Raw genomic sequence first — 27,059 nt, forward strand, 5'->3', positions numbered from 1 at the left:
ACACGTTCGCTGCACAGAGTGTGGGAACCACACGTGCGTGCATGTCCACAGCTGGCACCAGATTTTTCAGATGGGTTCATGATTTTAAAAGGTTAAGGTCAAGTTCAAACCAGTAAGAAGCACATAGGAAACCAAAGTTAGGCCCTGTCCCATCTCCTGCCTCAGCTGCCTTGGGGAGGGCACTGGCCAGGCACCAAGGATGTTGGGGTTGGTTGTTTAGGTCAGAAAGCATGCGGGAAGTATACACTCATTCATCTGTGGGCTGCTCTTTCCCCTGTTGCTTCTCAGGCATGCAAGAGGGTCTTTCTGTCTGTTTCCATCTGGCCGTGCACGGGGACAGAAGTTACAAGGCCAGACCCTCTTCCTGTTTGGATTTTGCTTTCCTCTGGCCCTCTGGCTCTCCAGGGCACAGCTCTGAGAACATGCCGACTGCAGAGCACCACCACCCCCGCCCCCCACCGTAAAGGGTCTTTCTCTGGAAAGCCAAGGAGGCAGGGAGCCTAGCAAAGATGAAATCAGCAGCACTTGTAGAGAAGCCTGCCTGCTCACTGGGTCTGTAAACTCAAATAGTGCAGATTTAATGCAAGGGTTGGGGCAGCATCACCCGCCTCAGTAGTGCCACAGCAGTGGTCCCAGGGCCCACAAGGCAGAGTTGCCCACACAGGATTTTCCTCCCACCTGTGCAAACATCTCTCCCTCCAGCACAGAGCCATGCAGGCAGAAGCATTGGTCTTGCTTCTCCCACCCCACTTCATTGCTGACCTTCACAGAGCCCCAGGCTGGGACCTTCAGGAGTGGAGCTGCCTGGGTGGGCAGGCCTGAGGAAAACCAATAGAGGGATCCCACATTTTGCTGTCTCTCTAGATTGTGATTTGGTGAAATGAAATGAAAACGACCACTTGGGTCTCCTATGACTTGGCAACTTTTGTGCGTTCTCTGCCCGTCTCCACTCAGGGAGATTCTGGCTGAGGCCCCCTGGGCTCTGGGGAGAGGGGTGATGAGCTCCCTTTGAGCAGACCCGAGGGGCCTAACCCTGAGTCTGAGCAGAAGGCTCAGCAGAAGCAGGAGACCTCTGGGATCTGTCCCTCATTTGAGATGTGCCTGGCCCTCCTGGGGCCTGAATGTTCCTGCTGCAAGGGAGGGAGCAACCTTGGCCAGGCACAGCAGCAGTGTGGCATTGAGGGGCCAAAGGTCACCCCAGGACTGATGTTTGCACCCCAAATCCCATCTTCCCTATGCTTCCTTTCCAGCCAAGGGGGCACATTCTTGGTGGGATAACTGCTCATGTTATCATGCCCCACAGGGCTCTCTGGTCCAACGTGGAATTTGATCCCCGTTCTAAAATCATGGGCGGAAATGAAACGTTCTGATTCCATTTCATTCCTTGTAGCCCAGGCTGGTGTCGCCAAATTCAGAAACCAGTTCTAGAAGAAACCCAGGAAGCCATCCCTGGGCATTTTTCCCAGTAGTAAGGGTGACTCTAGTACATTGAGCTTGTTTGGACTGGACACTGTTCTGAGCACTTCCCATGTGTCAGCTCACTGAACCTCACGGTGGGTGAGCCCAGCTCCTCACAAGAACCATGGGAGGAAGCACCGTTGTTATTCTTACCTGGGACGGGGGCTTGCGATAGGTGTTGGTGCCGACCTAGGAGCTTAGCCTGAGAGTCTGCTCTCTTTACTCCCGTGTTAGAGGACAAGAGCACTTGCCCAGCACCAGAAGCTTCCATCGCTCAAGATGGGGAACAGAGCAGCAGTGGCCAGGCCAGCAGTCCAGGCTTCTCCCTTAGGGCGTATCCTGGCATAGCCTTTGAGTGTATCCCCTCTCTTCACAGTGACTTCAGGGACCCCATTCTGGCCTCAGCCACCTCAGCAACTCATCCCTCTTGCTGCCTCCACTTCCTCCAGCCACACCAGACCATTTCCCAGCCCCCAAAGCCTTCTCCGTTGCTCTTGGAGCCTTAAAAGGCCTTCTTCCTACATATTAATTCAGAGAGTGTAAAAGAGCATGGGTGTCAGGGTCAGGAAAATCTAGGTTGTACTCATCCCTAAAAGGCCAGAGTCACATGCCCAGTAAGGATCAGTACCTGTCTTTCAGAGTTTTTCATCGTGATGGAAGGAGGGGGTGCCAGAGCTGGCCACCCTGTCACCACTGCTGTGTCGAAGGCTCCCCCAGCACCACTGCCCAGGTCTTCACTAGTCTGCAGGTGGAGAGCCTCACCCTCTCCATCCCAGGCCCAGTCTCGATGAGGGACCTGCCTCCCATCTCCCTTCAGTGCTGCCCTTGGCGCGGCCCCGACTCAGCAGCAGTCTTTCCTGATGCAGCCTCTCTCTCCTGCCGGGTCAGCTGGAAGTTCCTCCTGGGCCCTGCCATGGCCCATTAGCTTATCTCTTGCTCTGAACCAGGCAGCCGGAAAGTCTCCCAGATTTGGGCTGCTGCCGGGGGCAGAGGGCTCCCCAGCCTCAGCTGGGCCGGCTTGGAGAAAAGAGTGACTGACTGCCTCTTGGATCAAGTCCCATGGGTGCCGCGGCTGCAGCATCTCAGCCACCCTTTCATCCATGCAGCTGAGGGGTTTGGGCCGTGCGATTCAGCAGACTCCATGCCTCCTAAGACCCCCCTGTATCACAGGCGTTGGCCTCCCTTTCTTCTGGCCCCTTGGTTCTGTGGGGGAAGCTGCCCCTTCCCCACCTGCGTCCCTGGGTTCCATGCCAGCCTCCCGGTCATGCAGCCCCCTCCTCAGAGCAATTCTTGTGCCAGGCACTGTGCTAGTCTCCTCATCCCTGTGAAGTTCACAGACAGGAACCAGCCCTGGATCTGCCCTGGGCCCCTGGCCTTTCCTCTATGCTCTCTGGGTGGCGGATCGAGATGCCCACGCGAGGGACTGACCGAGCACTTGGGCCCCAACCCACAGAGGGAGAGGAAAGGGGCTGAGAGGGTGGGGAGCTGAGCAGGGACCCTGCTGGGTCTGGGCTGGGCCACTAAGGTTTTCGCATCTGGTTTTGTTGAACTGTAACTCACATTGCCTATTGAGGCCAGAGCTATTTTTATCCTGACATGTGAGGCTCCTTCGCGTCATAGCCACAAAACTCAATCTAAAACATCCCAGGGAAGGTTGTTTGTGAGACGTTCTGCAGATTCTCATGTCGCCACATCAGGTTTCACTTAGCAACATCTGCATGGCTGGCTCCCTGGCCGCCCACCCCACCAGCCCGGTTTTGTATACAGAGCGCTCCCGAAAGCATCTGTCTGCCCCACAGCCAGCCAGCAGTCACGTGAACTTCCTGCCAGAGCCCACTTCTCCAGACTTCAAACCAGAAATTCGAGGCGGGCGGCGTTCAGCTGAGGGGCTGGTCCTTGGCAGGATCGGGGAATGGAAACCCCGCTCTCCTTGGCCCCTCGAAGAGTGTGACTCTCCTGAGACCCAAGGCCAGGTCGTTCCCAGCCACCCCCCTTCCTGGGCCCCAGCTCACACCCCATTTTGGTGGGCCTGGAAGACTGCGTTCGTCAATGCCACCCGAGCAAAAGCGTCCCAGGCCTGGCGTCCCAGCACCTCCCCCAAGCACAGTGTTGGAGGGCCTGCCCGGAATCAGGTGCTGGGGTCCTGTCCAGGCTCTGCCCCTTCCTAAAGGAAGCCCTGAGCCCAGGGCTCCACTCTGCAAGAGCACCCGGCCCTGGGGCCCCACTCTGCAGGAGAGCCCGGCAGAGCTGGCTTTTATCAGAGCTATTGAGAAAAGAAGCCGATTCCCTGCCCAGCTGTCGAGAGTGAGGTGATGGAGGGCCGGAGGTGGACAGAAATGGCCAGCGAGGCACTTTGCACTCCCACGGGGAGAAACAGGCTGCAGTTGGGCAGAAATTCGTTCCATTGAGAGAGGCCCATCATCCGTGTAGTCACACTCCCGGCATGAGTTTGCTGACTCGCCGCCCCACCTCCTCCTCCCTCTGCAGCCCTGCCTGAGAACATCTCTCAGGTTCTGACTCAGGCCAGCCGGGCCTGAGGGGCTGGTTAGTCAGAAAAGTGGTGGGCCGGTGGGAAACGGAGGCAGGAGGAGACCGAGTAGGTCCTCACCCTGTCCGCGGTGAGCACTAAGCTGCTCCCCGTCCCTGACCAGCCCACTCAGGAAGGGCTGCCTCTCCTGCCCGGACCTGCCATTTCTATACAGTTGGGCCAGGATTGCAGTGAGCTTTCTGAGGCTCCCAGCCCAGTCCTGCAGAGGCTCCTCCTCGAGAGAGTCCATTCTGGTGGGTGGGAGCCTGAGGAACAAAATTCCCTACCCCAACAGCTGCAGGCCCCAGCAGGCCGGGCCCCAGTAGCTCCCTGACACTCCCATAAGCCTGGTCTGGGTCGCAGGCAGGCTCCCGGCCCCCCACTCAGTTTGCTCTTTGTAGCCTTTAAACAGTTGGGAGCACTGGGAGGGCTGAGCTGTGGAAGTTTTCCCAGCAACCACTACTGTGAGAATGTGAGTCACTTGCCGTGGCTTCTCCCAGATGTCACTCTGCCCTCCTCCTCCCTCCCACTAAGGGCCTCGGCGCCAGGGGCCACGTGCAGGCCTGGACATTGAGAGTTGATTGTGTGGCCCAGAGGGGGCTTTGGCTGAGAAGACCAGGAATGTGTTCAGAGCAGCCCCAAGCCTTTCCTTTTGCTGTCTTAGGCCAGCCATCAGCGGAGAGACGGGCAGATCTGCCTCCCCGAATGTGGGGCCAGGGATGGGGGAGTCACAGATAATCATACCCTCTTCTCCTCACAGCCTCCCTGCCTCCCAGCAGAGCACTGTGAACGTGTCCCAGATCTGAAATCTCTTCACTCAGAGACTTTCCAGACTGTCCCCCAGCCCTCAGTCATCCATTCCAAGACCCAGAGAATGGGAACAGGTTGCCCCTTGCAGTGCTCTGTCAGAGTCATGGCGTGTTTGCGAATAGCAGCAGCCCCCGTTCATTGGGCACAGGCTGTGTGGCAGGTCCCGGTCCCAGTACATTCAATGTGTTGTCTCATTTAATAAGGGCTCTTATTGGGGGTGCCTGGCTGACTCAGTTGGTGGAGCATGCAACTCTTGATCTCAGGGTAGTGAGTTCAAGCCCCACCTTGGGCATAAGGATTACTTAGTAAAACTTAAATAAATAAATAAATAAATAAATAAATAAATAAATAAATAAATAAATTTTTGCCTGAAGGAATAGGGGCTCTTAATGCCCCCACTTTATAGATGAAGAAACCGAGGCTTAGGATAAGAGACTTCCCCCAACCTGTGCCGCTAGTAAGCGGTGGACATCTGATCTGAACCGGGTCTAATGGATTCCCAAGCCTTGCTCTAAAACACTATGCTTGATGTTTCCGCCTGCCCGAGATACCGGGCCCCTTGGAAATGGAGACTGTAGCCCCGCATCAGGGAGTATTTATGATCACTCCCTGTTTGGTTCCCTTTGTCTTTTGGAACCCAAATGGTCCTAAGCCTGGAAATGATGTAGGTTGGAGGGTACGTATACAGAAACAAGCCGACAGGGATACAGGGAGCCATCACAAATGAGCACCCAGGAGAAGGTTCCAGTCCACACACACCGCCAGTGTTGGGGGTATGCAGCCAGGCCACCGTGGGCAGTGTGGGGACAGGGAGGAGGTACTTTAACAGCTGTATCTGCAGCCACCTCTTCAGAGATCAGCCCCAGCTGGGCCCAGGGTAACTCAATCTGTAAGAATGTGACACTTGATTCTGCAAACAGCCCCACTGGGCCAGGGAGCAGAGACTGTTTGCCATTCCAGAGTCACTCAGGACCTCCCAGGCCAGGCTGTTCCGGGCAGGGACCCAGAGCAAAACCCTGCAAACATCAAGTTCAGTGAGGCCTGCCCTTGAACTGGCCTTCTTACTCCAGGCTCGCCCCTTGCACGCAGTTCAAGGGGGCTGTGTAGAGGTTCTCAGGAGAGAGGACAGTAGTTTGAAGGCGTGACTCCTGGTAAGGAATGCTCACAGATTGATTCACAGCTGGGAGAAGTGAAACAAAAAGGCACCTTTTCTAGTTCCCAGCCACTTCCCCACCAGGAGCACTCAAGGACGTAAGGGAAGTCTGAGTTGAGCAAAAAACTACTGAAAGGAGGGTTTTACTGCTTCTTCTGACCACTGGCATCTAATGAAGTCAGCCCCTGGGGCTCCCATGTAGGGCTTGCTTCTGGTACTGTGGATGGTTCCACACATTCATGTTTTGTGCTTGGGGCTGATGTTTCTGGGAGGAGATGCCCCTGACACAGCCAAGCTCGGTTCCCTGTTTTATGCAGGCGTGTGGCCACCCTCTCCCTGGTCTGGGGAGGAAGTCAGGGCTTTAGAGCCAAAGAGAGGCCAGCCTGGAAAGTGATGGCCCCGATGTCTCTGTCGGCCACTCTGCTTCCCCCAGTGTCGTCCCTGAGTTCCCAGAGGGCGGCGGCCAGGTGCTTTCTCCAGACAGTATCATTGTCTCTGTGTCCTCAGTATTGGCAGGGTCTTAGCTCCGTTCTTCTGCCTCCTGCTTCCTAACTCACTAACCCCAAACCTCCCCAGGCACCAGGAGTGGGCGGCCTGTGTAGCTGTTGGGAACATGGGCCCTGAAGACCAGCTGCCTGGGCTCAGAGACCACCACTCACCGGCTCTGTGTCTTTGGCTAATCCTCAGCCTAATTCACAGCTTCTCCACATATATGATGAGAATAATAATAGCACATATTTTCAAGTATTGATTTGAGGATTAAATTAGATACTGTGCGTAAAGGTTTTAGATATGCGTGGCACATAGTAAGTCCTCAGTAAATGGTAACTGCTGGTTGGCTCTTAAGATGCCATGTTGGGGAGATGTTGGTCAAAGGGTACAAACTTCCCGTTAGAGGTTAATAAGTTCTGGGCATCTAACATAAAAGCAGTGATTATAATTAGTAAGACTATACTTAAAAAGACTATACTTGGAAAATGCTAAGAGAGTAGATTGTAAATGTTCTCACCACAAAAAACAATGGACAGATGAACAAAGAAAAAACAAATGAAGATATTGGCTAACTCCACAGCTCAATGGTAATCATTTTGCAATGTATACATGTATAAAAACAATACATTGTGCACCTTAAACTTATATAATGTTATACGTTAATGTTACCTCAATAAAGCTAGACAAAAATACAATATAAAAAAAATAAAGCATCTAGGGGCACCTGGGTGGCTCGGTCAGTCAAGCGTCCAACTCTCTTGATTTCAGCTCAGGTCATGATCTCACAGTTTGTGAGATCAAGCCCTGCGTGGGGCTCTGCACTGATAGCAAGGAGCCTGCTTGGGGTGCTCTCTTTCCTCTTTCTCTGCCTCTCTCTCTCTCTCTCTCTCTCTCTCTCTCTCTCTCTCTCAAATAAACCTTAAAAAAAAAACAAAGCATCTAAAAAAGAAAGCCGATATCATGTTATACTGGGACAGTTGGAGATCCATCTACATGCAAAAGAATTCAGACTACTTCTTCACACCATATACAAAAATTAAAATAGAGACCTAAATGTAAGAGCTATGTTTTTGAAAAAACAACTTTTAGAAAGAAGCATACCAGTAAATCTTTATGACCTTCCCCTCCACTAGGATGGCTATAATCAAAAGACAGGTAATAACAAGTGTTGGCAAGGATGTGGGAAAATTGGAACCTCACACCCTGCTGGTGGGAATGCAAAACGGTGCAGCACTGTGGAGAGCAGTCGGGCAGTTCCTTAGAACTTACACATAGAGGCACCATAGGATTCAGAAATTCCACTCGTGGGTATATAGCCAAAAGAAATGAAAACCTGTACACACAAAAACTTATACATGAATGTTCATAGCAGCATTATTCTCTCTTTTTTTAATTAAGTAAGCTCTACACCCAATGTAGGACTTGAAGTCATGACCCCAAGATCAAGAGTCTCATGCTCTACTGACCGAGCCGACCAGGTGTCCTGTAGCATTATTCTTAATAGCTAAAAAGTGGAAGCAACCAAACATCCAGCAACTGATGAATGGATAAAATGTGGTATATCCATACAATGGCAGATTATTCAGCCACAAAAAATGAATACAGAGTGGACACAGACTACAACATGGGTGAACCTTAATTAACTATTATGCCAAGTGGAAGAAGCCACATACTGTATGATTCCTTTGATACAAAATGTCCAGAATAGGCAAGTCCATTGAGACAAAGTAGATTAATGATTGGCAGTAGCTGGTGGAGGGAAGAATGGGGAGTGACAGCTAGTGGGTGCGAGATTTCTTTTTGGGGTGATGAAAATGTTTTGGAATTAGTGGTGATCAATGCGCAATTTTATGAATATACTGGAAGCCACTGAATTGTACACTTTACAAGGATGAGCTTTATGATGTGTGGATTGTATCTGTTAAGCTGGTGTGTGTGTCTATGTGTCTGTGTTTAAATGTCCTGTTAGTGCCTTGGGCAGGGGGGATGAGGATTCCTACTGTCTCTAACACCTCTTCCCAGCAGTGTTGTTACAAAAGAAAGACGAGGAAATCCCATAGCTGTATGAATATACTACACGGGGATCAGCCAGGCATTCCATCAGCCCTGCTCTTACCCTTCCATGCCGGATACCTTGCGGAGGGGAGCTGGGCTGGGCTGGATCTGGGAGGGGGCTATGCTGGGCTGGATCTGGGAGAGGGGCTGAATCTGGTCCTTAGTGTATTCTCAGCTGGGATACATATCAGAGGGATACCCCGAATGTGCTTCTGGTTCTGAAGACAGCTCTGCGCTTTGAAAGTCTTTAGACTTTAGAGTACTAGTCTAAACGAGCATCTTGGCCCAAAGAAGAAAAATGACAGATTTGAAAACACTGAGTGAAGATTGAAGCCCTTGGTAACATTTTGTCAGTGTGTGCTGTCTTCGATCCAACAGGTGTGCGCGTCGTATACCTTTTCGTGAGCACTGTTGGGAAAGGAGTGTGAGTTTTGTTGACTTTTGGTGTCGTGTGCCTCTTTCACCCCTTTTTTCTCTTTCGCTTGTCATGTGTCCTTAACGAGCCAAAATGAAGCCCAAGTGTGTTTTATTTACTGAAATAATAGGTACAGGTTTGTTTTCTAAGAAAAAAAAAAAAAAACTAGCACGCATACCAGTGGGTCTTACAGATAGAAGGTGTTCAGTAAGTAATTGGGGGTTGGCTGGAGAGGTGGACAGGTAAATGGGTATTTGTGCAGTAAGCAAAGTTGTATTTGCTTATACATACTTGTATAGCCCTTGCCTTTTTGCCATTAACCCGAGGACTTTGATTAAAGATTTTTCCATCACCTTGTTACACACAGACCCCACCACCGCCTTTTTTGGCATTTACAATTGTTTATGATCTGTGGGGGTCCCGTCACCCTGTGGACACATAGAGTAAATCCCGGCTCTGTCCCTTTCTCTGCAGGTACCAAAGGCTTAGAATGTTCTCCTTCCACCCCTACCATGAACTCCTACTTTTATAAGTTCATGATCAACCTTCTCAAGAGGTTCAGCAGCGAACGCAAGCTCCTGGAGGTCCGAGGTGCTTTCATCATCAGGTTAGGCTCTGTGTGCCTTCTCTTCCTCGCACAGCCACGGTTTTTCATGTCACACCCTTGCGAAAGGGCGGAGCCAGCATTTTCTCTTTCACTTCTCTTCCCTCCTTTTCCTTTGCGTTTGTTCTTGAAGAAACAAGCCTCCCTCACACCGGGTGGCTGGTGCTGCCAACACGAGACAGGTCAGTGTCGCCGTTTCTCGCCCAAATGAGGTTTTCACTTATTGAGACGCTTTTCCCCTGAGGTTAAATGTCCTCTCATTAAGCGCCCTTGTTTGGAGTCTTTGGGGGAGAAAGTAGGTGAGCCAGATGGAACATGAAACGGGGCTGTACTCAGGTGCCCAGCTGCCAGCATGGGGTTTGGCCAGGCAGAACTGGGTTCTTGAGTCGTGCGAGCCTTGTCCTGGACAGTCCTTTCTAGGCCTCTAGAACTCCCAGCAGCAGCAGCATGACTGAGTCTGGCCCTTGGCCTCCCCATCGGCTCCAAGGAGCCAGGTCACCAGAAGATTCACTGTCAGGTCACCAAAATCTAGGTGGGGCACGAATTTCTCCAGGCTTCCCAACAAAGCCAGGCGGAGTGGTTTTCTGGAGTAGTCTGAGTGGCCTCAGATGCTCTACGGCTGTAGTTCTCAGCCTTGGCTGGCTGCCTGTTAAGTCACCAAAGGGTCTCATCCTGACCCATGAAATAAGCAGCTGGGGTGCTGGGTACTGAAGCTGTCCAGGATGCTCAGGAAACTGAACCAGTGTGGTCCATGGAGTCGGGAAGGCGCCTGAGGCCACCTGCGGGGTCCAGGGGCTGAAGGGAGATTGCCAGCAGAGGGTCCAGCCTGAACAGAGCCCTCAAATCAAAAAGCGTGGAGAGTTCATCTTGCTGTGATCCAGAGGGCAAGGGGGAGAGGGGCCCAGCCTTGCTGGACACACCAAGGGTTGGGGACCTCACCCAGAGGCTGGGGGGTAGGGGGAGCCACTGAAAGGGCTGGGATTAGGGGGACAGTGTGACCAGATTTGTGTTTCAGGGGTGGGTGGAGAGAGCAAGGCGGATGTGCGGGAGACCAGATGGGAGGCTGTTGTCCAAGTGGGAGATGGTGACTGCTTGGTAGAGGGATGGGAAGAAGCAGCGGCATTCTGTAATTCGTAAGAAGTATCATTAGTGACCGATTACCTGAGGGCCTGAGGGGACAGGGTGTTGGGAATGACACCCAGGACTCTCGTGTGAGCACGGAGTGGCTGGTAGTGGCAGTCCCTGAGAGGGGAGCTCTGGAGGACGAGCAGGGAGGAAGGAGGGTCCCGTGTTTGAGTTTAAATTGCTTTGGTGACATCAAAGGAGGATGAAGAAGCAGGTTGCTATACCTGACTCTCAAAAGAGGGACCTATGGCCAAGATACAAATCCAGAAGTTGATAACATGGTCATTCATTCATTCACTCACAAGATATTTACTGAATACTGACTCTGCAGAGTACCACCCTAGATGGTTCCGTCCTTGTGGGGCTTTCCTTCTTAGGGAATAAGAACGGTCAGTGGTAAGAGGGGCAGAGGCGGAAGGGAAAGGGCCTGAGGCCACTGAGCCCTAGGGAGCTCCAGTGTGTAATGGTTGGGGAGAGAAGGAGAAGCCAGGAGAGGAGGCTGAGAAGAAGGACCTGAGAGGTGGGAAGAAGTGAAAGGGGGTGGCAGGAGGCACTGAGGGGAGATGAGGCCCCGCAGGGGTCTGCCAGGAGCCTGCCCAGCCACCAGGAAAGCTGAGGGAGGGAAATGCCAGGAGCAGGCCCCTGGCCACTTCATTCCACACTGCCTGCCAGGGCCCTAGCTCGAGGGCTGAGGGTGATTTGAGGGCACGAGGCAAAAGACTGAGCTGCAGGAGGGGGCAGGCCTGCCTGGCCAGAAGGACCAACAGCAGGACCATAAAGTTTCTGCCCGTTGGGAGGAAGGGGCTTCTGATGGTCCAGACCACCAAAAGGTATCCCTGTAGTGGTGGAAGTCTGTCACTGCCCTCGTGCTTTTCTGAGGTCGTATAGAGCAGGGTTTTTCAAGCTCAGCGCCGTTGGCATTGGGGGCTGTCCTGCTGTGGGATCTAGGGCAGCACCCCCCGCCCCTGCCCACTCATGTCCGCAGCACCCCCGCCCTCCCAGCTGGGACGATCAGAAATGTTTCCAGACATTGCCAGGTGCCCCCTGGGTAACAAAATCATCCCGGGTGAGAACCACAGTTACGGAGGGACAGATTGGATTCTTATCCTGATTGGCCAGAAGAAGATTTGCACAGCTTTTCTTCACATCAAGTTGGACAGTCGGTGGGATTGAAGTGGAGATTAGAAGTGGTACAGGAGACCCCCCACCAGGAAAGCGATGGTCTAGCCCCACAGGAGTGACAGTTTACTTTATATGGTTTTCCAAATTACAGACGTGTCAGTTCTCTTGATGAGCCCTCCTTGCCTGGAAGCCTTTCAAGAACCAGCAGAGAGAGAGGCCTTTGAAGAAGCAATTGTAACTAGCCTCCCCCTGGAGAACTGGACTGTAATGGGTTTTTCCATCCTCTACCAGCCTCACACACTCCATCAGGGGCTCGGAGAGAAGGAGCTCAGAGCAGTAAGCAGCATCCCCAGACAGCACCAGGCAGAAGTGTGGGCACCGTGGGCACACGTGCGTGTTCTCCCCACCCGCTCGGGAGCCCTAGGCTCTGAGAAGCTGGTGACCTGGTGGCCAACACCATGTTCCACTTACAGCCGCTAGGGTAGTGAGGCCTCACTTGCTTTGTCTAGTGTCTCCCTAGCAGCCTGGGCTGATGGGAATCCTCATTTTGTAGAAGGGAACTGAGGAAGCCACATGCCTGCCAGGCTTGGTGGGAGCCACGCTGCAGACCTTTGCTCTCCGCTAATTCTGCACCCACCACTTTATCCCTTCTGTGAGAGAGTGCAGGGCCAGGTACCTTGAGGGGCCCTGTACAGCCTGTGGGCTGGGACCACCTGGAGCCCAGCTCCTTAGAGGGTCCTCTGGGCCTGTGGGCTCTCCTTCCTCATCCTCCTGAGGGCTTAGTATGTCCAGCCTGGCTGTCTGTTCCGGGGCTCACACCCCTCGTGGACCCCACCAGGGCTTCACTGGGCACCGAGCCTGGCCCCAGGCCGTGCCTCACTGCTACACCACACAGCCTGAGGTCTTCTAGCCCTTGGCACTAGCACGGGAACCCAGTGGGCTGGGATGGAGGGATCCTTATGGCTGGGCCCCTCACACTTATCCCTCCCAGTCCTTTGCTTCGTTTGTCCAGCCTGCCGTCCCCCCAGAAGCAGCACCAGCACCTGCTTCCTCTGGGTAGTGCCAGCTCTCTGGACCTGCTGCCTGCTAAGCCCGCCGGCCAGGCCACCACTGACCAGCCCGGGCCACAGTCCCAGCCCCCCAGCCCAGGTTCTCAGGGTGCACACGGCACGCATCAGACATGGAGGAGGACTTGAAGACATGTGCTGTCCTCCTCCTTCCTGTGATCAGACAGGGAGTGAGAGCCTTCAGCGAAGGTTGCTGGGGACCAGCTGTCGGGAGCGTCAGCCTGCCTGTCTACTTCTCGTTTCATTTCCTTATTTTTTGCTGACGGCTTTAAAGAGGAGCATAATGATGGTCCATGCAGACTGCTGAGATGAACCCACAGGCCTGATAAGAAACACACAATGATTTAACCCTTTCCTTCAGGTGTTAGGCAAAGAGAGAGAGAGGAAGAGACTCTTCTGACGGACAAGTTGAAAGCCATTGTTTGTGCAGTAGCGCATTTAGCTCAGGGAGCAGGAGTGCTTGCTGTCCGTAGGACAGAAGCACCCAGAGCTGTTGAAGACAGACATCTGGTGGGCATCTTGTTGTCGAGGAAGATGCGTGATTTCCCTCGGGACCCTGGAGTGTTTCCTCTCCCCCCGTGGCTTTCCCAGGCTGTACCTGCCCAAGGGGGTGGGGGTGGGCCCCTGAACTCCCGCCGGGCCCCTGAGCAAGTTGGACATCCTCTGTGTCCATGTGGCCTTGTTATCTGGTGGACATAACATTTTAGACACGTGTTGAACTTGGGGGAGCCAGTGGCTCCAAAGCCTCATCTCAGCTAGACTCGCTGAGACCTGCTCTGGGCCCTGGCCCTTCTCGTAGCTGCAGGAGTTGAAAGGAGGGAAGAGGGCACATGGGGCGAGGGTGCCAGAGGGTTCTGGGCATCCCCCAGCCCTGCCCACACCTGTCCCCCATCCCTGGACTTCACAGAAATGGGGCAGATGGGCCTCCCACAGGTCCTTGGGAGTCAGGTAGAGACTGGAACTTCTGGAGTCAAAGAGACTTGGGTTCGAGTCCCAGTTCCTCCAGTCTGGGGCTGTGTGACCTATTTCTACAGTGCCTGCCTTGCCGTTTTGCGGAGAGGGTGACACGAGACCATGCGTGCTACGCCTCTCAGCACAACCTGATAAACGGGGGCTCTTGTTCCTCCTCATGACACAGCCTCTGCCTCCCATGGTGGTCTGGGAGAACGGGAAATCAGACCCCAGAGAGGGTGAAATAATGGAACCTTCTGTGCCGAGAGCTGGCCCTGGCACGCCAGGCCTAGGGCCCCGGCACCACGAGCACCCACCAGCAGCCCGGCCCCGGTCCCGTTAAAACAACTCTGCCCCAAGTAGGTGTTCGTGTACATTTCCCTCCTCCGGCCCCTTCCCACCCCCCAAGCCGCCGCAGCAGAACAAGCGCAGGGCTTGTTTTCCCATGAACCGCGCCACTTATACTCAGTAGAAAAGGAGAGGAGGGAGAAAACGCAGCCCCTTTGATAAACTGTGATATGAACTGCAGCAGAATCCAACAGCTGTGATCTTTACAAGGCCTGCTTCTGTGCTGGGAAGTGAGCGAGTCTCAGGACGCTCCACTCTGCCGGCCAAGATGGCCCTCTGGCCAGCCATCTTTTGGCTTAGCCAACTGTGCTTCCCCCCTCCTCTTCCTCCCTGCCGCCTCGCAGAGAGGACTTGACAGAGAATGCTTGCTTTTTAACAAGTGCCTGCTGGGAACTCAAAGGCTCCAACCCCAACCAGCCCAGCTGATGGTGGATGAGGTCCTGAGCACCCTTTCTGGGGAGACGGGTGCCCCTAAGATGAGACATTTGAAGGGGATGGACCAGGGGCCCAAGTGGGAGGCAGGAAGCAGTCATGAGTCTTCTTCCATGAGACCCTAACCCAGAGAAGCCCTGAGATAAGGCTTCTAGTTCATTCTGGCCTTCCTCTCACCTCTCCAGTTCAGCAAGCACAGTCCCTAAGATGTACCCCAGCTAATCCTGCCCTTGCCCTACCCTCCCTCCTCCAGGTTCGCATAAGAGCCCTGTGTTTGTGGGCAGGGGCAGGGGAAGATTGGCCGCTGAGATGGGTGGTGGGAACCCAGGGCCTAGGAAGCCACTGGAGACTGGACTTGTTTTTAATTGCATCAGGGAAGGGCCTCAAGAGAAGAAGCTTTGTTTCATGCTGTAATTGGGAAATTCCACTTTGCTGTCCTCGTGTGGTCCACCAGTGAGACGGGCCCTGGGCTGGAGCCACATCACCAACGTGGCTGGGGCAGCCCACATGGGCTCACCCTCCCCACCCAGCTCACCTTCTCACTCTCTGTGTCCTCCCAAGCCTTCCCAGCCTCTGGAGCTCCTTGGCATCGGGCAACCCCCTTAACCATCTTCCTACGTGCCACTTGACGTGCCAGGGGGCATTGGCCAGGCCCTCCAGAGCCCATTGTGCCGATGCTAATGAAAGAAGAATCTGGGTAAAGTGGCAAGCCCCAGATCCTTGGTTCACATGGCATGTTAGGAAATCACACTTTGCCTCTGGCCCCTAGCCCGTGGGAGAGCGCTTCTGTGAGGCCTGCTCGCTTTCTTCCACTCTCCCCTTTAATGGAATGCACTCCTTTGCTCCAAATAAAAAGAAATCGCCTTGACAAACCTGTGCCAACCTAAGTCTGTCTGCTGGAAGGGACCCTGATGCACCTACCCAGAATGCGGGTGGAATCTGATCTTTTATTAGTTTGAAGCCATATTGATTAGGTCCCCAGCCGAGAGGAAGGAGGCAGGACGTTGAACAGGGCTGGAAGAATTCTTCCAAGGAATTTTTTCCCTCTCAGAGCTTCTTTTCTTGCTGACCTTAAGTAAGTCTGCCCAGCTCCTGTGTAAATCTTCCAGAGGTTTCCACAGTCATTCTTCCCTAGAGACCAGGGGGCTGGGGCGCTTTTGTTGAGACAGAGGATAGCGAAGGGAGTGTGTGGCAGAAGCTGTATTGCACAACCAGCTCTTGGCTTTGATCTAACTGGAGACAGCTGAGAGAACGTGACTGGCAGGGAAGCACAATCTGACATGCCAGAGTTGGAGAGGAAAAAAGTCTGCCCTCAGAGGTAAAATCCAAAGATGTCTTTGGGAAGGGCAAAATTCAGCCAGTCCAGAGAGCCCAACCTGGTCTATTTCCACTGTCTCCTAACCCGTGGAAAGTGCTGCATCCCAGCACCTCACAGAACCATGTGTGACCCGGGGCTGCCCTGGAGGGCTGGGGACCTGGAGGCCGGCCAGTGGCTTTGCTCTGCCTCCTCCAGGCAGTCTCCACACTGTTCCTGTCAGGCCCACTGTCACACACAGTGGTGCTCCCTGTAAGAAGTATGTATTTTCTTCTGGAAAATGGAAACCACATGTGGTGGGCCTCGTTAGGCCAGGCTGGGATTAATTAGGTCCTACTGGGAGTGGTGGGGGAGGAGAGGAAGTGCTGGCCAGAGGGAGCCCTGCTCAGTGTGAGCTGAGGCCTAGGGAGCTTCACAGGAAGTGTCTCCATGTTTCAAGGGTCCGCTTGCTTTAGCAGAGCTTGTGGGAAGTTAGAGGTGAACTTAGCAGGGGGAGGCCATGTGACCCAAGCAGCCCTCCTCCCACGGAGCCAGCCATTCACCTTGCATCTAGAATCACCCGTAAAGGGGTTGAGGACTCAGGAACAGACTAGTGGGAAAGCTCATTCTGTGCCCATCACACGGCAATACCTTGGACTCCTCATTGTGTGGGTGCTGGCACTTGCTGGGTTCTTCCCAGCCTCAGATTAAAAGCACTTTCTTAGGGGCGCCTGGGTGGCTCAGTCAGCTGGGCGGCCGACTTCGGCTCAGGTCATGATCTCGCGGTCCGTGAGATCGAGCCCCGCGTCGGGCTCCGTGCTGACAGCTCACAGCCTGGAGCCTGTTTCGGATTCTGTGTCTCCCTCTCTCTGACCCTCCCCCGTTCATGCTCTGTCTCTGTCTCAAAAATAAATAAAACATTAAAAAAAAAAATTTTTTAAGCACTTTCTTGGGGCACCTGGGTGGCTCAGTCAGTTGAGCATTCAACTCTTTTGTTTGTTTGTTTGTTTTTATTTATTTTTGAGAAAGAAAGAATGAGAGCGGGGCAGGGGCAGAGAGCGGGAGACACAGAATCTGAAGCAGGCTCCAGGCTCTGAGCTGTCAGCACAGAGACCGACACAGGGCTTGAACTCAAACCATGAGATCATGATCTGAGTTGAAGTCGGACACTTAACCGACTGAGCCACCCAGGCGCCCCAGCATGCGACTCTTGATTTCAGCTCAGGTCATGATCCCAGGGTTGTGGGATCAAGCCCCGTGTCGGGCTCTGCGTTGAGCATGAAACTTGCTTAAGATTTTCTCTCTCTCTCTCCCTCCCCCTCAAATAAAAATTTTAATTAAAATTAAAAACCACCTTCTTGTAGTCTACACACCTGAGAAGCACCAGGTTCCCAGTCCATGGCTCAGGCAGCCAGCCGGGCTGGGGGGTGACTGTCAAGAACTGTTGTCAGTGGCTGAGAACTTGATAATGAATTTCCTTCTGAAGCTTGAGAGGTTGTTTCCGAATGGAATCGGCAGTACTCTCTGGATCTGTTTATACTTTACCTAAGGATGCCAGGAAAGTAACAAAGTTTTGACCTTGGTAAGTCAGACAGCTTAGTTAATTAGCAAGTAGCTGATGGGTACGATAATGTCACATCTTAACAAAATAGTGGCAGGAATTGGCCCCTAGCAGTCCTTTCCATCCTCCTGCCTCCTTCCACCAGGGCTGCATCTGAGCCAGGACAGACAAAGGGGTGTCCTTGGTTTTGAAAGCGCTTCTGAACTCTTTCTAGAGCAGCAGTTCTTGAGTGTGTCCTGTTCATTCTTTGTAGAATGCTTCTCAGGAAGCTCTTTCCTTTATCCTGGTATCATTTCAGCTCGGGTTTCCTCCAGGGTCTCTGTGTGGGTCCTCCCCTCTCTCCCCACAAGTGGTTTCCTTCAGCAGGTAGCCATGAAGAACACACACACACACCCTGTCCCTCTGTTCAGTAAAATACACGGAAGGTTTCTCTCGTGGGCAGTTTGTGAAAGGCCACCCAGACTAGCTGCACTTCCACATGGAAGGAGAGTTCCTGTCTCTTAGCACGTTCAGTGGTTCCACCTCGGGAGACCCTGGCCTGGGAGAAACTTGGCGCTAAATTCAGCCTCAGAAGGTGAGCACAAGCCCATGTGAAGTACATACAGTCCACAGGGACATGTGCTTTGTAACCCAGGCTTTCATAGCCACTAAAGAGGTTCTTAGGATCTGAAGTGGATAATGGCACTTCCTTTAAAAGTTTGCAGCTTCTGGGGTGCCTGGGTGGCTCAGTCTGTTGAGCATCCGACTCTTGATTTCAGCTCAGCTCACGATCCCAGGGTCATGGGATTGAGCCCTACATCGGGCTCCACGTTGAACATGGAGCTTGCTTGAGATCTCTCCCTCTCTCCCTCTGCCCCTCTCCCCACTTGCATGTGCTCGCTCTCTCACTCTCTCTCTCAAAAATTTTTTTAAAAAGTTTGCAGCTTCAACTCCCAGGAACACCCTCACCCCAAGTCCTGGGACATGCACCGTGGGGCTGCTGTGTAGCCGTTCAGAGACCCCAGAGCTGAGTGTCTTGGCTGTCTTCCAGGTTGGGTGGTGGAGGCCATTTGGGAAAACTGCCCAGTTTCCAGTCTCGACTCTGCTTTTCCTCAGCCCTCAGTGGAATGAAGCTGTGCTCTCTCGTGACGTCTCCCTTTCCCCCAGCGTTGTTAACCCACAGAAAATCCCCCACCGGGACCCCTCCTGATGTGGCCTCTGCGTCCTCTGCCAGGGCTCTCATCTGGCTCGCTGGCATCTCCCATGCAGAAGTGAAACGCCGAGTAAATCTGCATGTCCTTTCCTGTCTTCCTTCTGGGCCCCAGCCCTCCAGACTCCTGCTCGTCCATTATCCTGGCCTACTTCCGGTCTATATTTAGATGACATAATCTCATTGGAACTGCCTGGCACTTGGACAGTGAGTGTCTTTCTGGGCCTAAATCTCCGTTTTGACTTGCTCAAGAGGATGTGTCTCACCCCCTCCTTCCTCCAAGATTACTTGTTCTACCTTCTGGTTCATCACAGCTGCTTGCACCGTCCCCAGGCCTCTCTCTCTCAAACTCAGCTGGGATGGATTTCAGGTGCACTCCAGAGTCTTTTCTCCAGGCCCCTGCTGAGCGTCCCGTAATGTTTTGAGCCATGCCCCTCTGTCCCCTCAGAAGCTTCTTTCCGGTGTTTTGCATCTTTCTCCACTTCCTTAGAAAGGGCACCACGTGCCCCAGCTCTGGTTCTCACACAGGACAGGCTTCCTGAACTTGGGGACATCTGAACCTCCTTGTTTGGCTCCCCCAAAGAGCTGCTGCCTTGGTCTGTAATGGCACTCCTGCGTCCATTTCACCCTCAGCCTTGTCGTCAGTAAACTCACGCCACGGATGGGCACAGCTCTCTGCAGGTCCAGTCCCTTCCTCATGAAGGAAGAACAACCCTTCACGTGGCTTCAGAGGAGAACATGTCTCGGAAACTGCTCTGTCGCCAGGAGTTCTGTCTTCTGCTTTTTCTACTTGTTTTGCCATCTCTTTGGCAAAACCCTCTTCCTTTTTTTTTTTTTTTTTTGTAGTTTTTATAAAGTTTATTTAGCTTTGAGAGAGAGCTTGTGCACACGGGGCAGAGAGAGAGGGAGACAGAAAATCCCAAGCAGCACACTGCCAGCACAGAGCCCCACGCAGGGCTTGACCTCAAAAACTGTGAGATCGTGACCTGAACCACAATCAAGAGTGGGGTGCCCAATCGACTGAGCCACCCAGGTGCCCCCTGTGATGCCTTGTTTAATGTAAATTTTTCATTGTAGAACAACATACTGTCTCAAAGTGCACAAATTACAGGTGTACTTCCACTCAGTTAATTTTCGCTGATTGTCTACACCCATGTAATGAGAACTCAGGTCAAGAAGTGGTGCCTTTCTGGCACCCAGAGGTCCCTTTCGTGTCTCCTCTCGGTTACGGCCCCTCTCCCTCTCCCCAGAGTAGCCGCTGTCCTGACTTCTCACACCATAGGGTCGTTTTACCTGGTTTTGAACTTGATAGAAGTGGAATCACACAACTTGTACTCTTACGAAGGGTGGCTTCTTCTGACCCACTTTGTGTTTGTGACATTCTTCTGTGTTAGATGTGCAGTAGTTCACGTTTCTGGAGAGTATGCCACGATTCATTTACCCATTCTGTTACTGATGGGCACTTGGATTATTTTCGGTCTGGTAGTGTTACGTGAACATATGGGTACATTTCTCGTAGTTAGATACATACCTAAGAACTGCTGGTTCAGAGCCCATACACGTTTAGCTTTAGTAGATGTTTCTGAGGTGGCCGCATCAGTTACCGCTCAGCCGTGTATGAGAGCCTGGGTGGCCCGCCTCCTCACCGACACTTGGTCTGGTCGGTCTTTGCTGTTAGCCATTCTGGTAGGTGTGCGGTGGCCTCACCTGTGGTTTTAATCTGCGTTTCCCTGAAGACTAGTGAAGAACTTCTCATCACTAATTGGTCTTTTGGGTTTCCCCTTTTGCAATGAGCCTGTTCGAGTCCTTTCCCCATTGGGTTTTTGGTGCTTTTCTTATTGATTTGTAAAAGTTCTTTATATATTCTGGAGTCAAGTCTTTCTCAGTGTATACACTACGGTTGTCTTCCCCTGCTCCGTGGCATGCCTTTTGTTCTTTTAATAGCGTTTCATGAAAAATAGAAGTTTTTTAATGTCGTTCAGGGGATCAGTTTTTCTTCACAGTTGGCATCTTTTTTGTTTTGTGGTGCTTTTTTAGGGGATTAGGAGCTCATAAAAACTAACCATGAAGCTGCCTGTTTCTGGTTGATGTTTGTTAAGCATTCCCAGTGAGCTGGAATAAAAGCCACCTAAAACCCAAGGTATCATTTCTTAGCTCCGGACGGGGTCTTGGAGCCCACCTAGTCCAGCCTGCTTGTGTTTTGTCAAAACAGAGATTCCTGACCACCCTCCCTCCTGCCACCCAGCTGGATCCCAGGGGCTTCTGGCGCAGCCAGGCCAGCTGCAGCCCAGAGTCAGGAAGCACTCACCTAGCTCAGCGCCCTGAGGGGCAGGAGGCAGGAACCCAGGTCACAGGCACCAAAACGAGCAAGGGTGTGTGTGACCAGACAGAGGCGGAGAGCAGCAAGGTCCAGGAACTCAGCGTTTCCCTGTGGTGCTGTCTCTCGTCTCGGCCTTATTGTCTTGGTCTCTTCAAGTGGTAGAGTCGTGGCCAGCACGTCCCTGCCGGTTATGCTTAGGAGAGGGAGCTCGCATGGGCTCACGCAGGGGCAGGAGCCCACCCTGCTGGGGCAGCCGTGGCAGGCACTGAGAGAGGGAAGGATTCGCTGCCCAGTGGCAACCACAGGGGCCAGCCACGCATCTGCTCTCCTGAGCAGTTTTCTTACGTAGAAAATGAAGACGCAGATCATCGTCATCTGCTAATCCTCGGGAGGATTTAATGACGTACCAAGAAAGTGTCTAGAAGAGCGTCTAGGCCCCCAGCAGCTGTGCGGTAAGTGCCAGCAGCACCTGTGACGGTGACTGTGAGCAGTAGCATCTGCCCTCTCTTGGCGCGGTCAAGACACAAAACCCAAGACGTGAGTGGGGCGGTGGTCGCAGAGCCAGGCCTGACACCCGTTCGCCCCCTTTCCAGCCCCTGGCTCCCTCTGATCCAGCACACTGCCACTCCGTCCGTGTTCTGAGGTTGACCGTCACTTTCTCCTGTTTTCCAAGGAAGAGTAAGAGAGACAGTCGTTGAACAAACCAACACTGCACCCCAGACGTCCTCTCTTCCTCTGCCCCTGACCTGGACCTTGCCCCGTTCAGAGCTGCCCGGTCAGGACTTGACTGCGTGTGACAGAAAACCAGCTCTCGCTCTATATTGAAAAACAGGAAGGTAGCAGTGTGCATTCAGGGACAAGGATTGGTTCGTGTGTGACAAGAGCCCTCCTCGTCCTCAAGACTCATACCTTCTCACCTCCGTAGCTGGCTCTTCTTCCTCCTCTTTCAACCCATCCTGGGCAGGCCATCCAGCCTGTGGCAAGATGGCCACCACCAGCTCTCGACTTACTCCTGTCCCTCGGTGCCCCAGCCTTTAGCCGCAGTCCTAGGCTTGAGTCTCAAGGACCTGTCACTGTGGACAGAGAAGGCCTGTGCCCTGATTGTCCAGGACAGGATCGTGTGCCCACCCTCGGACTCAGGAGGAAGAGCAGTTGTTCATGGGAACCAGACCCCCAGACTGTGGATGAGGGAGGTGGACTCAACCGGTGTCCACCCTGTGGTCTAGGTCTAAATGTTGCCTGAAGGAGGATATGAAGCAGGGCCCACCGTGAGGGGTGGCGCTGTGTAGTGACCAGCGACCCTCCCAGAGTCCACCACGGGGGCAGGTGGAGAATGGAATTCAGCCTCCAGCTGATCCCTCCTCTGTGGCTTCCTTCCTTTTGCAACACTGCACCTAGAGGCTGTGTGCTGTGTTGCTGGGTGTGGACTTGGTGGTTAGACACAGGGTCACTTAGCGCATCTCCCAGAATGATAGCTCCGGGCTGTGATTGAAGAGAGACGAGGAGAGTCTTGGTCTGGATTTTAGACTCAATTTGGAGTGTCCAGAAGAGGCCTTCAGGGTCAGCTGAATTCTTTCACGCATGAGGAAGCTGAGGCTCTGATTTTTCCAGTAACTATTTACCACGTGCTGCCTTTGTGGCACAGCCTGGGCTGGGCAGACCCGAGCCCATCCACCACAGTCTGCAGACAGGGACTCAGGTGGAACAGAAGCATCGCAGGGGGGAAAGCTCGGGCTAGCCAGGTGGGGGCAGGCGTCAAAGATTCACTCTCCACCAGGTCCTTCCTGTGACTGTTCCTGGAGCACCTGCCGTGTGCCGGGCTCCATGCCAGCCCTGTACACACACGAGACTGAGAGCCCGTTCCTCCCTTCGCCAAGGGGGCAGTCTAGTGACACGGGCAGACAGGTGACGAGTGACCAAGAAATGCGTGCCCTGGTGTTGGGATTCAAGCTCTGGAAGAAACAGTGAGGTTGTGGGGGCTGGTCCTCAGGTTCAGGCTTGTGTTGAGGGGGGTACCCCACAGCTTCTGCGGAGCCAGGAAGCTGTGACCTGGATCCGATATTTTCTCGGAGCATAAAAGTGCCCTAGTTTTCCCTCTCCTCAGGCTCCGCTGAAGCTACGCCAAGAATTGGCTTTTAAAGGCTGCCTGAAATGTGGTTTGCAGCCAAAAATCTATAGAGCCGGTGCATTTGTGACCTTGTTGAAAATGCTTACCGAGGAAAATCAGGAGGGTAGGATTTGGGAATTTTTTTTTTTCCTTTTTAAAATTAAAAAAAAAGAAAATCCATTTGGCCCTCCTCATCCTATCCCTTTGTCTCTTGGCACATGTTCTCCCCAGAATGCCCGAGTCCTCCAGCCGCACAGGGCTCATCCTTTCCATTTGTCCATACCTCCCCCACCTCCAATCCCTCTCCATCCCCCACCCCCCATGCTTCAGGAATGAAAAATATCAAGTGGGTTAAAATAAGGAGCCTGGGTATAGCCCTGGAAATTAGGCCACAGCTGTCAGGCCAGGCAAGAGTCCTCTCTCTGAGAATGGAAGTGCCTGGAGCAAGCGCCCGGCCCCTCCCCTGTGAGGTTGGATAAGAGTCTCCTCCCCAGCTCACGCCCCCCCCTCCCCAGGGGGTGGCCAGGAAATGCCATTTGTCATTGAGCAGACCAGTCTTAGTGCCCACTGGCGGGGACGCCGCAGTGGGCAGAACTAGTCCCTGTCCTCCCAGGGATAGTCACAAACACAAGCAGCGACGGTGGTCTGTGGGAACAGCTGGGGGTGGGGGTGGTGCCCAGCCCCGATGGAGGAGTCTGGGAAAGCTTCTGGAAAGAGGTGCTGTCCAACTGAGCCGTGGAAGATAAGTGAGGACTAGCTGGGGGTGGGGGTGGGGAGGAGAAGGTGTTTCTGATGTAGCAAGCAGTCTGCTCAGAAGCGCGGTGGCCAGTGCCCTGACATCCCAGGGAGTGTGTGGCTGTGACCAGGCCCCCCGGCTGCCTCACGAGCAGGCCTGAGGTACCCACTGAGCCACTGAAGGGCCTGAGCAGGTTCAGAAAACTCTCTCCACCTGCTATGAGTGTGCACAAGACCCTGAGAGGAGAAACCACTGATACGGGGCCACCCCTAGTCTTTGGGATGGCACTGAAGGTGGCTGGCCTCCAGAGCCCAGTGCCCTTCCAGTGAATGGAAGGGAAGTGGGGCCCAGGGCTCACAGGATGCAGGAGGATGGTGACGAATGTGCTATAGTTGTGACCTTATGGTCTCTCCCTGACCATTAGCCTCATAAAACACCAAAGGCTAGTTAAGGAGTGGCTCAGGAAGCTTGCTTGACAAGGGATCTGGCTGCTCCATCATTCTAGAAGACGGTGCTGCCAGGACCAGCAGTTTGAGCAGATAATCTGGACTAAACTTAAAACTTTGCCGGCACCCCAGACATCCCTGCCCCAACTTGTTTGACTCTTCAGGAGACACTACCTTCAGCCAGTTAATTCCAGGCGCCTGTGAATTGAGCCAACTTGCTTTGTCCGGTTATTTCTCTGGAGAAGAGTCAGCTCTTTCCTTCCTCCCACGTGAGCTGAGCCCCTCCTTTGAGCCGTTTCCTGAAGGAGACCCCCTGCCCACCTCTGTCAGTAGCCCCTGGCCCAAACAGTTGGCCGGTTCCTAGCATTACCTCACTTCCTTCCTGCCCTTGAAGCCTGAGCGGCCACCTGGGTCCAATTCTTTCTGCTTCTCCCAGCCCCCCAGTAGCATGTAATTGGTTTCTTAGATCTTCAGCTGTGCACCCCTTCTGTGAGTATTTCCCGGTCCCTTGACCCTCCGCAGGAAAACCCATGATCTTACTGCCATGGGGACCCCGAGGTGAGGGGCCGTGAAGAACTGGCTGCTCCATTATTTCCCCATCCCTGCTGTCCCCCCTGCTGTCCCTCTGCTCTCTCTCGTGCCAGTAGTGCCTGAGATAGCAGTGGTGCGTGCTGCCACTTTCTGTCCCCGGCCCCCCACTGCAGCCCAAGGTCACACTTTCCCCAGGATGGGGCTCTGGGACTGGTGTCACTGAGCAGCTGCCCGGTGAGATCTGCCCCCGGCTTGGTTTCTGTGATGAGTGTCTGTAATTACGGTTCTCAGAAGGTCGCAGCTTCCATTGCATTTCTGCGGTGTTTGGAGAAAATGTCAAGCCTCTCCACATGTTCCGTCTTCCCAAACCAGCACAATGGCAGGGCAGAAGGGGAGAGGGGGGAGGCCCGGAGGAAGGAGGGCAGGACGGACAGACCCCGGCAAGGGCCCACGGCGCAGTCCCACAGCCGTGCCACTCCCCAAGGGCCGGGAGCCCTGCCAGGGAGGACACCTCCCTGAGAGGTCACCATCTGAGACCTCCTGCTGCGACAGCCCCCCTGCTCCTCCCAGTCCACCCTCGCCCTCAGCCTTGACTTGGTTCTGCCTGACTGCTCAGAAGGGGTATCTGGAAGGGCAGCCCCAGACCTTCTGTCCTTCTTCTGGAAGAGGTGGTTGTGTGAGGCCATAGCGACGCTGTCAGCAACAGCCCAGAGGGTGGCCTTGCTGTCCACAGCTGTGGGCCCGTGTGGACTCAGGTCTCACCCTGTGCGGCTGTTCACACCCACCACACCGGGCTCCGTGGGTGCAGGGCAGCCCTCCTGCTCTGATTGAAGGCAGGGGCTTCATCTCCATTGAGAAGACTTTCCTCTTCTCGTGATTCTCTTTCAGGAGAAGGCCTCCCCGTAGTAGGCACTCCTGCCTCAGAGCCGAGCCTGGCCGGTTCTCCTGCTCGTATTATGCTAATCACTCCTTGCAAACAGGCAGACTTTGTAGGAGGTTTGCCTGGTTTCAGATGAAACCTACGCCTTTGAAGCAAAGAGCCACAGTAGCTAAAAATACCATCTCCCGGCTGTTGATCCTCTCATTTGTAAAATGCATGTTTCCATTGTTAAATCTGCAAATCTGCAGCAGCCCCCACCCGGGAGAGAGACTCTGCCGTCTCCGCTGGAGGCCTGGGGTGTGAACACCCTCTGAGGAGGCGCCCCTTCCTGGCACCCTTCTCCCTTTCTCTGCCCCTGAGACTGTCCATGATGGAGTCCAGACGATCCCCAAATGTATAGGATTCTAATGTCTTTTTTTTAATTTTTTTTATTTTTTTTATTTTTTTGTTTTTAATGTTTATTTATTTTTGAGACAGAGACAGAGCATGAACGGGGAAGGGTCAGAGAGAGAGGGAGACACAGAATCCGAAGCAGGCTCCAGGCTCTGAGCTGTCAGCACAGGGCCCGACGCGGGGCTCGAACCCACGGGCCATGAGATCATGACCTGAGCCGAAGTCAGACGCCCAACCGACTGAGCCGCCCAGGCGCCCCTAGGATTCTAATGTCTTTATCTATCATTTAAAAAAAAAAAAAAAAAAATCTAAGCCATAGAAGATAAAAACCAAAACGGTGCAGAAGATACAGCATAATATGTAAAAGACCCTCCACCACGTCCTCCTCCTCCTCCAGGAGTAGACTCTGTTTTAGTTTCAAGGAATTACTTCCAAAACTTTGTCTTTGCATTTGTAAATACACAGCTCGGCTAAGTTTGGTTTTAGTCGTGGTCATGGCTTTCCAGCAGTGGATTCGGGACTCAGGATCGCCCTGCAGCCTGCCTCGTTTTCACTCACGCAGGCGTCATTCAGCAGAACGCACCTCCCTCAGGACCCTCAGCTCGCTTGCTCACTGCACTCTAAGCTCTAAGCCAAAGCAGAGTGGCTTGGGGTCACCCTCCCTTATTAAGGTCACCACGCTGCCGTGTTCAACTCCATCGTATAGTTCCCTGTGTGAGGTGGCCTGATCTCTGCTCCGTGGCAGTGGTGGGTGCCAGGGGAGGGCAGGATGGCTGTTCCCTAGCAGGCCCCTTGCCTGGCGCAGCTCTGCCGAGGGGAACCTGGTCTGTGATCGGGCCCTGGGACTCCAGATGCCTGCAGACACTTTCCCCAGAGGGACTTCCACGGACCACTCCCACCAGGGACCCTTTCTTGCTTTTGTGCATTTAATCTGGTGCAGATTTCCTGGACTGGAAAGGAACATTGGGATGAAAAGCCCATTTCATGCATCTTAAAACTCCCTGAAAATGACTGATCACGAGAGGAATTTTTTCAGCCTCCTG

General features: G+C 53.5%; 1 protein-coding gene across 1 annotated transcript in view; it reads left to right on the forward strand.

The window, feature by feature from the left end:
• The window catches only part of VAC14 (VAC14 component of PIKFYVE complex), a 102,544-nt gene that overhangs the window by 52,991 nt on the left and 22,494 nt on the right, over positions 1-27,059 (forward strand). The window contains exon 14 of the mRNA XM_007074897.3: positions 9,385-9,517. Within this exon, the coding sequence (XP_007074959.2) occupies positions 9,385-9,517 (133 nt within the window). The remainder of the gene's footprint in view (positions 1-9,384; positions 9,518-27,059) is intronic.

Source organism: Panthera tigris, chromosome E2 (genome assembly GCF_018350195.1).
Source record: "Panthera tigris isolate Pti1 chromosome E2, P.tigris_Pti1_mat1.1, whole genome shotgun sequence".
NCBI classification, from domain to species: domain Eukaryota; kingdom Metazoa; phylum Chordata; class Mammalia; order Carnivora; family Felidae; genus Panthera; species Panthera tigris.